Source organism: Danio rerio, chromosome 9 (assembly GCF_049306965.1).
Source record: "Danio rerio strain Tuebingen ecotype United States chromosome 9, GRCz12tu, whole genome shotgun sequence".
Taxonomy (NCBI): Eukaryota; Metazoa; Chordata; class Actinopteri; order Cypriniformes; family Danionidae; genus Danio; species Danio rerio.
The window spans coordinates 24507653-24519471 of NC_133184.1; the positions used below are offsets into that span (position 1 = coordinate 24507653).

The 11819-nt window shown below is 37.6% G+C and overlaps 1 protein-coding gene across 2 annotated transcripts in view; it reads right to left on the minus strand.

Moving 5' to 3' along the window:
- neb (nebulin) overlaps window positions 1–2925 on the minus strand; it is an 87699-nt gene extending 84774 nt beyond the window's left edge. For both annotated transcript variants that reach the window (XM_009304675.5, XM_073912668.1), the window contains exons 1-3: window positions 2843–2925; window positions 2036–2151; window positions 1544–1606 (exon numbers count right to left, since the gene is read on the minus strand). In XM_009304675.5, coding sequence (XP_009302950.1) covers window positions 1544–1585 — 42 coding nt within the window. In that variant the 5' untranslated portion in view covers window positions 1586–1606; window positions 2036–2151; window positions 2843–2925. The remainder of the gene's footprint in view (window positions 1–1543; window positions 1607–2035; window positions 2152–2842) is intronic.
- Window positions 2926–11819: the final 8894 nt, after the last annotated feature.

The window sequence follows — 11819 nt, forward strand, 5'->3', positions numbered from 1 at the left end:
AGCGTATCAAGTATACACTACCGCTCAAATGTTTGGGGTCAGTTTTTTTTTTTTTTTTGCAAATTGTTCAATGTACTCATTTATTAAATGTAAAAAATGGTTAAATTGTTAAATATTTAAATAATAAAGAGAGAATAAATAATAATAAATATTTAAATAACTGCTTTCTTATTGTATGTAGTTTCAAATGAAATTATTACTACAGTCATTATTGCTTTTATTACTATTACCAATAATATTAATAATTAATATTAGAGTGATTTCTGAAGGATCATGTGACTCTGAAGACTGGAATAGCGAAGCTGAAAATTCATAATTAAAACCACTGGAATAAATGATAAAAATAAAATGATAAACTACTTTTAAACAGTTATTTTATAGTGCAATTATTATTACATTTCACAATTTTACAATTTGTACTGTATTTTTGATTAAATAAATGCAGCCTTGGTAAGCAGGAGAAGCTCATTTTAAAACATTTAAAAATCTTACTGACCCCAAACTTTTGACCGGTAGTGTTTATTCCAGAATATTGCATTGAGATTTCCGTCTTCTCAAAGTACATTATATCAAATCTCCATTTCCTGGATATGTTACAGGGGAACCCAAATAATTCACATAATTTGTTTGCTTAAAATGAACATAAGTATATGGAATAGTTTGGGGAGACCCCTATAAGATATCTGCAACAGAAATGAACATGAAAGTATACAAAGTCTACTTTAACTCTATTTCTCTAGGAAATACTGAATTAAAGTTGGACCTTCTGCTTTCACTCTTCCATTGAACACTCAGACAGACACAATTATCATTCACACAGATAGCATTTCAGTCAATAACATGACAAAAACACAATGATGTAAACAAAACATGCTGGAAGCTTCAAAAGGAGCTTGAAAACTCCCTCTAAAAATGGTATATTTGATTTAAAATAACATTTTCCCACTCATAATGAAGCTTGCAGCCAAATTAGCAGCTCTGAACAGAACATAATCCCACTGTTAGTATAAAAATTAGAGTATTATATCTAACAATGGTTATTTCCATTCAGGTTTGATCAGGAAAACATCACATTAGCATGTTCGTAATACAATCTTATCATCAGGTTATGACAAACTGCTGCAGGGGTCATTAAAAAGCGGTCAAGATGACTTGCCGCATAGGCTAAATGAGATTTCATTAAAGTATTAAATGAGTTGTGTGCACTGAAAAGACCACACTGATGCATTCATTACTGGGAATGTAACACATATTAAATGGAATTTACTGCACTGGAGCCTCCAAGGAAGAGGTCATTTGAAATGGGATCCAATGCTAATCATATATACGACATGGCAGCTCATACTGAACTGCTGACGCTGGAAGTATACCAGATCACTATTCATAGGGTTCACCAGTATACCTATAGGGCTGAGATCTATGGGGCGTTAATGTGAAAAGCCTATATAAGCTACTGAAGGGGCAGAGCAAATAATGTAGCGCAGTGTTCCTCGATGAACGAGGGGATAAACTAAAAAACCAATACAAGTTGGATCGATCTTACCTCCTCCACAACATCATCATCATACTCTTCTTCCGATGCCATCTTCAAACAGATTCAGTCACTCTACACAGGCAAATTAAAGACTGTCAGATATCCGCAGAGCTACTAACAGCGTTAAGCTAATTAATGCCAATGAGACATAAACAAATGATTGAATAGACTGATAAAGTAAGCTTAAAGGGATAGTTCACCCAAATATGAGCATTCTGTCATACATTACTCACCTATTTGAGTTTATGCTGAACACAAAATCGGTTATTTTGAAAAATGTTGGTTACTTTTTTTAAACATCTTCTTTTGTGTTTAACAGAATAAAGAAACTCATAAAAGTATGGAACCACTTGAGCATGTGTAAATAATGAGAAATTTTTGGGTGGGCTACTTTTTGACTGACTCTCAATGACAGACTTCAATTTCAGCAGGACTTGAAGGACACGCTACATTCGAAACTGACAGAAATGATCTGAAGACGCAACAGACATGCAAACGTACCTTTACTGTAGAACGTTACAGTTGAATTTCAGCAACCCTACAGTAAAGAAGGTGCTCGCTTTCCATCCACTCGTGTCCCAATCTGCTATTCCACTGTTTAATGTATTCCTGCAAACCTAAACAAAGACAAAAGCGTGTCAGTTTTCTTCTGAATGAGCTGACACTTCAGTGTGGTCGGATCACTGAAAGCTAAATCTATATTTTAAGCTGAAATCTCTTTCTGCAGGCCTTGATAGGTGAGAGGGTTTGACACCTAAGACCCCCCGAAACGCTGCGCCTCCTGGCTGAAGGCTCGCGACAGCTGCTCTGAACCGCTCCAGCTATTTGTCATGTAAGCCAATGCTGCAGGCTGATTGGCTGGCTTTGTTTAGCTAGAGGAGCTCCAATGCCTTCTGAGGCTGCAGGTTAAATTTAGGTCTGACCACTAACTCCCCTTTTTTAGGGCCGACTCCCAGGAAAATGACATCAAATAATGCTTTTCTACTCATTTTCATTAAAGAGGTTGAGGGGGATCTGAATGGGGTGTTAAGAAATTCCTGCGCATGTGGTGAATTGCTTCAATCTTCAACAGTTCTTTTTTTTTAAGTCCATGAATAAGGTCCAGCATCGAGTAAATGGTTTGTTCCTGCAACGGTGGCCATTAAAGTCAGATGATTCGTTTCAGGCTGTGGACCAGCATCGCCCTCAGCATCACTTCCTCTACCAACAGGCTGTAGAAGATGGTCAATCCAACAAAGCAGGCCATGCAAAGAGTGCTGGAGAGTAAATCTGCTGTGAAGTTTGAAGTTTGTTTTTCCCTTTGCTTACCGGTGATTTTAAAGATAAAACGTTTTCCAAGCTGCCAGAGCCTCCCCAACTCTTCCCTCCTGAGAAACGCTGGGCAAAAGCTCACAGCTGCAACGGCACTCTGGTTATCATGTGCTCCTATCGACCAATCGGAGGGCAGCTTTCTCCGGTTTCAAAAGCTAAATATACATTAGCGACACTTCAGAAAAGTGCACCTGTTCAGCACATCATCAGCAATACAACTATGAGGAAGAAGAAAGAAAACACTGGAAAATACCTGCTTTCTGGCAATCGGGATGCTGCATTCAGCAAGATGTTCTGTGGAGGTCTACAGGGAGGCGTAAAGCCTCTGGTGCAAAATTGGGCCTTCTTTGTGGAGAAGCTTCTTCTTGAGGTCACTGGTTTACGTCCAAGTGTATACATGGAACCCCGAGGCTAAAATCAGGTCAAGGCAAGAGGGAAGCACTCTTGAAAATAAAGGTGCCAGCATAAACCCCAAAAGTGTTTTCAACCATCTAAAGAAATTTGTTCTACTACGAGGAACTAAAGGATGATGATGGTTCTTCATGAAACCATTGATTCCAGTTCATTCATTCATTTTCTTTTCGGCTTAGTCCCTTTAATAATCTGGGGTCGCCACAGCGGAATTAACCACTAACTTATTCAGCATACTTTTTATCCAGCGAAAGCCCTTCCAGCTGCAGCCCAACACTGGGAAACACCCATACACATTCATTCACACTCAAACACATTGGACAATTTAGCCTACCTAATTCACCTGTACCGCATGTCTTTGGAATGTGGGGGAAACTTTTTTTAATTTTTTGGAGTATTAAAAAATGGACAACTGACACTTAAAATCAATCACTCTTTCTGATATCTTTCCCTGTGCTTTTAAATATTAGTCTTCTTGTTTGGAACTCAAACCCCTTAGTAGGGTGTACTGGAATATTTCAGGACTGGGAGAACATTTATTTGTCAAAATGAGGGCAAGAACTCTGAAATAAACACTAGTGTTGAAGTTAATGACTGTGGTTATTTACTACCATCTGATGTTCAGTGGTTGAGATAATGAGAACAGTATATCATTCAATTCACTTTTACAGTTTCTTGAAAAATATTCTGTTTAGTGTCTATTTTACATATAACATAGCTCTATCCAACATAAACACTTACATACTGTACATCCGTTTTTTTTTTCCTGTTTTTTTTTACACATGTATTTTCTTGGTTTTGACTTCTTTTCTAGCACAATTCGGTAATTACTTTGTTTTAATTTGTAAAGCACAGTGGCTCAGTGGTTAGCACTGTCACTTCACAGCAAGAAGTTTGCTTGTTCTAGTCCCACCTGGGTCAGTTGGCATTTCTGTGTTGAGTTTGCATATTTTCTCCGTGTTTGGCTTGTGTTTCCTCTGAGTGCTCTAGTTTCCCCCACAGTCCAATGACATGCGCTAAAGGTGAATTGTATAAAACTACTGACTGGTTTCTTGAACATGACAATGTGCTCACTGTAGTCAAATGACCTCCACAGTCACCCGATCTCAATCCAATAAAGCACCTCTGAGATGTGGTGGAACAGGAGATTTGCATCATGGATGTGCAGCCGACAAATCTGCAGCAACTGTGTGATGCTATCATGTCAATATGGCCCAACATTTTTTAGGGATATATTTCCAGTACCTTGTTGAATCTATGCTACAAAGGCTTAAGGCAGTTTTGAAGGCAAAGGGATTGCAATCCGGTACTAGTAAGGTGTACCTAATCAAGTGACTGGTGAGTATGTGTGTATATATATATATATATATATATATATATATATATATATATATATATATATATATATACACACACACACACACACACACATATACATAAACACACAACGGTTTTTTTTGCACTGCACAATTCCCTGGTTACTCACAGCAATGTTGGTTGGGCTTTTTGGAGTGTTTTATTTTCTGAACATGCTACAAAACAGTGACATATCTTCTAGTCAGGGATAGGACAACCAAAACCCACAACCATGGAACATCTACATTAGATCAAAGATGTTTCCATAAGGCGATATAACCATAATATCAAATAGCAACATACAATTTGTTAATGTAGCTAGGACAGCTAGAGAAGTGCTGTGCAGGTGAACCTCCCTCCTCTGACCTCTAAAGGTGCTCTATAGCGACAGACACTAGAGGCCATGGCCTTTAGTCTTCTTGTTAGAGGAACCAACTCCCATGCGGACAGTCGCCGGTTTGATCCCAGCTCGGAGCGTGCTGGCTGCTGTAGTACTGGCCGGTTTACATTGGTGCCGTGACCTGGATGGGAGTGAGGTTTAGGGTGTGACGCCCCATTCACACTGGGCTTCAGCGTCAACACTTGACTGAAGGTGTATCTGAAGTTGGGGTTGATGCGATCGTTATATCAGCATCAGCCAATGAAATTCAGTCAGCAATAGGACACTGTCTAGCTGATGTATTTGCATACAGTGATCTGAAAAGTTGAGCTAGTCCCAACTTCTGCAGCAAACAACGCCTCTGAAGCGACGCCGATGGTTCCACAATGCAGTTCGGCAATGCCTGACGTCACCCGTTCAAAGTGAATGGAAAACGTTGACGCTGACACCCCGTGTGAATGGGGTTTAAGTGTAATGGAGGCCAGCTAGTAAGTGCTGTGCAGGTATACCTCACTCCTCTGACCTCTAAAAGTGCACTAGCGACAGACACAAGAGGCCTTGATCTTTAGCCTCCTTGTTAGAGCAACCAACTCCCATGCGGAAGATCGCCGGTTCAATTCCAGCTCGGAGCGGGTTGCGTGCTGTAGGACCGGTGGGGTTACATTAACTCCTATGTCAATATATCACTTTATAGACTGTATAAGCACAGTGATTACATTAGTCAAAGATAGATCACAAATACATTGAAAATGTTATTTGTGTCAGATGATTAACCTTTAGCTAACATGACACACTACTTCCAAGAAATAGATTTATTTTAAAAGCCATGTTTTAATCCTCCAAATAATCATTCTAGCATTTTAGAAAGTTCCACAATATTATGCTCAGAGTGGACAGACAGCTGCTCACCCTTCTGTGCTAGCCGGTGTCTAATCTAGTCTAATTCTGAGTCTGTTACAGTATTAAAACTATTTGGGGACACTCAGAAATACTGCAGACACTATTTTTAAAGCATCCTGAATGGCGGTGAGGGGGTATAATGAGGTTCAGGCACAGTGGCCATTTTTCATGCTGCCCATTAAATCCCTGTGTCTCAGAGTCAGGAACGGTTTGAACAATGCACTGCTCTGATGCACCTCCAGACACACTAAATGCAGTAGTACAACAATGCTGTCTTTAATGTACTTTACATCAGTTATAAATAAAAGCCCTGCAGTACTCCATGTCTCCATGGCGGGGCAGCATGACTGACATGAGTGACAGAGACAGCTGCGACTCTTTCCCACCATCTTCTCTAGTTAATTAATCTTTGCAAGAGCAAACTAACACTGAGGAGATCTGTGAACTTCTTTAAATACATTGAACTATAAAAATCACACATTTGAACTGTCTTACTTATTAATAAAATAAATATAATATAATGTAATGTAATATATATCAGCATGTGCATTATGGGGTTGGCAGCTAAGACAAGGTTCACTATGTATGAAGTTAACTTACAAAAAAAAAAACTGACAAAAAATAACTAAAATATAACTAATGAAAATAGACTGCCATTAAAAAAACTATATAGAAATCACAAGAACAAAAAACCCTACAATATAAAATATAGAAAAAATATTAATATGAAGTAATTATATGTTTCCTTTACATAAGTCATTCAATAAAGATGACATAAGGAGATAGCAATAACATCTAGATTTATTTCCATGCATTTGCTGTAATAATGCTTCTGTATGTATAGTCTTAACTTGCAAATGAGTAACAGATTTAAACAATCTAGCTAGATGGATATAGAAGTCGATGGCTGTCCTTCTGTATGTCACAAGTTTTAAGATGTATGAATCTAATTAATTTCCAGCTTGCTAGAGAGTTAATAGGTTAGTTCACCCAAAATGATTTACTCAACTTTATGTCATTCAAAACTCCTCAGACCTTTATTCGTTGTCAGGACAAATTAAATTTTGGAGAGCTCCGTCATCCTCCATATTTACCAATGGTCCCGTCTCATTCGAAGTCCATAAAAATCATTTTAAAAATTCAAAGCAGATTATTCGCCTTCAGTGGTTCAGAAATTTTTTAAGCAATAAAAATACTTTTGTTTGCGCATAAAACTCACTATCCTTCTGCTTAATCCCTGATCCACAGCAGAATGAACCGCCAATTACTCTGGCATGTTTTATGAGGCGGATGCCCTTCCAACTGCGGTTGAACCCAGCACTGAGGAACACCCATACACTCTCTCATTCACACACACATTCATTCTGCACATGTAACAAAAATGTATTCAGCTGCTTCCCCTCAGCATCAGTATAGGGTGCATTCACAAGCACTGTGTGCTTGGTCGCGCTGCTGACATATTACCTCAGGCTCAGATGCCCCTGTGCTTTGTTAACAGAAAATCCCACCAGGGGCATCCGTGGTGTACAACAATGCACAGACCTCTCGTAAATGTTCACCCTATACTGACTTTGAGGAGAAAAAACGACTGTTCTCATAGCTTCATAATTTTCCAATTGAACCACTGAGGTCAATTGGTCTGTTTTGAGGATGTTTTGGTACCTTTTTGGACTGAATAAGTCAGGAACATTGCTGTCTCTGGACGATGAGAAGACTTTCAGATTAAATCTAAAATATCTTCATTTGTGTTCTGGAGATGAAAAAAAAAAGTTCATTGCATGAACATATAATGGTGGAAAAAGCAGGCATTATTATTTATCAACAATATACAGTTGAAGTCAGAATTATTAGCCCCCCTGTTTATTTTTCCCTAGTTTTTGTTTAAATGAGTTTTTTTCAACACATTTCTAAACATAAGTTTTAATACCTCATTTTTAATATTTTTTTCTTTGCCATGATGACAAATAATATTTGACTAGATACTTTTCAAGACACTTCTATGCAGCTTAAAGTGACATCTATATATTTATGAATTCCAATAAAGAGTCCTAATTATTTTCTATGTGTATTTTAGAGTGTTCAGGAGTCCTGAAATTGTTGAAGATTCTTCAGGAGACATCGCACTAGAAGGTCATATTAGAATCTGAAAAAACAATACTGTGCTCATGCTCTCTTCTTCAATAGTGACATAAGACTAAGCGTCATAAAGTTTAGTCACTGGTGAAAGTTTGGTGGTCTGAACAGCTGAGAATGGGTATTAAAACACCTTGGATGACTCCTAGTTTATATAAAACATCACCTTTCACTCTGGATAACGCCAGTTCTAAACACTGCAGTAAGCAGACACTGAAGCTGCGCAACAGAAAACCTGTTTACCCTGACTCATGAAATTGAACTTAAAACATAAACTCTCTAGCCACTTTGACCATTGAAGACGAGAATTATTAGTCATCATGGGATTTTTCTTTTTTCAACTATTTCCCAAGTGCTGTTTAACAGAGAAGATAATTATTCCTTTCTTTTGTTTTTGGCAAAATGACAGCACATACTAACTAATAATTTTGCAAGATAATTAAATATTCAGTTTAAGGAGCAATTTAAAAGCTAGACTAGGGTAATTAGGCAAGTCACTGGACAACAGTGGTTTGTTCTGTAGCCAATAAAAAATAAACAATTTCTAAAGGGGGCTAGTAATATTGACCTTAGCAGGCTTTATTTGTAATTTCAACCCAGCTAAAAGAAGTAAGGCTCTCTCAGAGCCTAAATAAAAACACAGTCAAGTCTGAAATCCTTTATACCATTGGCAAATTCTGACTTGAAGATTTTCTTCAAATGTAAATAAGAGCTAAGAAACATTTTTCCATTGCAATGCCTCTTGTACATTGGACTATTAACTTTTGGGAGAATCCTATGTCATTTCCAGTCAAAAAAAAGTAAATTTAAGTCAGAATTTTCCAGGGGTATGAATAATTTTGAGCTTGACTGTATGTAACAGAAAAAGCATGGGAGAAAAAACATTACATAGCGAATAGTTGCAGAAGAATTACAATTTGACATGAGGGCTCATCATTTTGCCTTCAGTTGTAGGTATACTGTAGATGAGTTTGGTGCTGATCTCCTGGGATATTTGTGCACAACCAAGTCTATGATTTAAGAGAGAATGGCCTGTAAAAATAAATAATTCATCAATTCTGCAGAATTTTAATGGCAGAAGTTAGATGAGAATGGCTGTAAGCTGATGGGAAAGCAGCAGTATCACAAATAATCACTTGTTAATACAGAGGTCAGGTTAATACAGAAGAGCGTCATGTCCAACCTTAAAGCAGGTGAGCTGCAGCAGAAGAAGTAGAGCAGGCCGATGACACTCCTGTCAGCTGAAAACAGGACCTCTTCACACTAGATTTTCACATTGACATTAAAATCTCTAGTTCAAACACATTATGAACAGCAGCTACGCCAATTCTTTTCTTTGATCTCAATTTCCACCTAAAAATGTCCATCCCGGGGCTTCTAGAGATTATGCAGCAACACTTGATCAGATCCAAGACCAGTAAAGAGTTGATGCTAACCATCGAGGACTTTGAGGAAAAAACAGACTTAATACACAAATACACTTCATTGAGCATCTACACATAGACATCTCCTATATGCTGTTTTACTGCAAGTTATGTTCATTTTAACAGATAAAGTTATTAGTAATTCGTCACCAAAGTGATTAGTAATTAATTGTAATGCAATAATGTAGACCTTGTGTAAAGCTGCCCTGAACAATAATTATTGTGAAAAGAGCTATACAAATAATCTTGAATTGAACAAAAGGGCATCAAAGGTGAAGTGCGCATAAATGAAGTGGTCGTTGAGTATTAGCAGCTAGACAGTCTGCAAAAACATTGTGCTGCTGCATTTTAGAAGTTCTTTTGTTTTACAATCGACAGCAACACCAGGTAAATTCAACATAGCTTTCTAGATTATTAAGCACTGAAGTTCTACATGAGATCAGTAGAAAAGATGAGTGTCTAAGACTGTTTCACTGTGGTGAAATCCAGCACAACTCCATGTTAACAATTTATAGCTAAAACAAAAAGAAAAGAAAAAACACTGTAGTAATGCGTTAAAAAAAAGATTTATCCTGAATCCAAAAAAAGCATGTTCTGTGTGTACTTGCTATATATATTTTATCAATTGGAAGAGCTTATAAATGTGCAAAAGAATTGAAACAGCTCATAAAGAAAGGAAGATCTGCAAGCAGACGTCTCGGACAGCTAAAGTAATTGAGAACATCACAGAGAATTAAGTAAGCAAGCATGCTTGGGAATGCTTATGGTTATACCTGGTGACATCATGTCCTGTTGGTCATGTGAACATTTTCTTTCGTGAGTCAGGTCATAAACACTCTTTTCTGCTTGTTTGTTTTGTATCTTTAGGTTTAGTCTTAAAATGACAATGTGACTGAAATGCAAAACACAAACAAATGTTTTATTTTCTGGTCTGATCCCCTGAATACAGGATTTTTCCACCAGGGATCGATCCATCTATCCATCCATCTATCCATCCATCCATCCACACACGCCGCACGCACACACACACAACGCCAACTGACCCAGCCGAGACTTAAACCTTCTTGCTAAGAGCATGCTACCCGCTGTGCCACCATGCAGCTTGCTGAAGTCCATATCATATCATAATACTGCATAGCGTTTATATACCCTGAAGCAGTTATTCCAGTAAAAATATATTTATTTTGTTTGTTTTTCTTCTTTCAGTTTAATAAAGCATAGTAATAAAAATGCTTTTAACAATTAAAAAAAAAAAGCGGCCCCTTAAAACCATGTGCCACCCCATATAGCAGAAATGCTGTTGAGCACTGCTAAATGCTTTAACATTGACTATTCCAACACCGGTTCATTGGAAATACTTTTGTCAGTCGACATTTTTGTGAAACTGCAAAAACAACAACAACAAAAAAACCAAACTTGTTTGAAGATAGGTTTAGGAAAAATAAATGCTACGAGTCAGTATGAACTTTTGTTCCTTTTGACACTAATAATATTAACAGGGACATATTATAGATGAATAAAAGAGTATTTTTCGTGCATAACACTAAATAAATACCATAAAACTATTTTAAAATATGTATGATTTGTAATGGAGTATGTTTGCCTCACCTATCTGTTTCCACGAGGACAATCTTTCTGCACCGGGCAGTTTGCTCACTCTTTTTACAGTGTTGTACTTTTGACACAGAGTACTCTGGTTCATGAAGCAAGGTTCCACAAGAGATAAAAGCATGTAAAATTTGTGGTCGCAGTGCAATTTTCTTTTTTGAAACCACTATTGTTGGGTTTAGGGAAAAGGTTTAGGTCAGTGTTTTGCTCATCTAGATGATCTGTATGACAAGACCCGCCTTCTCGAGACCTGTACAAAAATGACATGTATCGAAAACATACCACAAAACATACCCTCAGTAAAGTATTTAAAAATTTCAGTTAACATAAACAGCACCCTCTAGAGGATATGTCATCTGAAACGTGCAACGAAATGCACCCTTAGGAATGTATTTTACATTTCTCAAAAATGTAGGCTGAGGTACGCATTTCTAATCAGCCTGGGATGAAAAATTCAGACAGTGACTAGCAATGGTGGATTTAGGCATGGAAGATTTAGGCAATTGCCCAGGGCAGCATCTAGCTGGGGGTGACACAGGAAGACAATACAAAAAAAAAAAGTGCCCCAGTAAAAACTTCAAGATACGATTTACTTTATGCAAGTGTATTAATTTAGAGTGGTAATCCCAGAATAAAAACGTTAGGGACATGTTTTGGCATGTGTTTGCGCATATTTGTTATTCTTTATGAGCAACCAAACAATGCTGGTGAAAGCAAGACGCATCTGGGCAAAAAAACATTCCTGCGCCTCACACACACACAC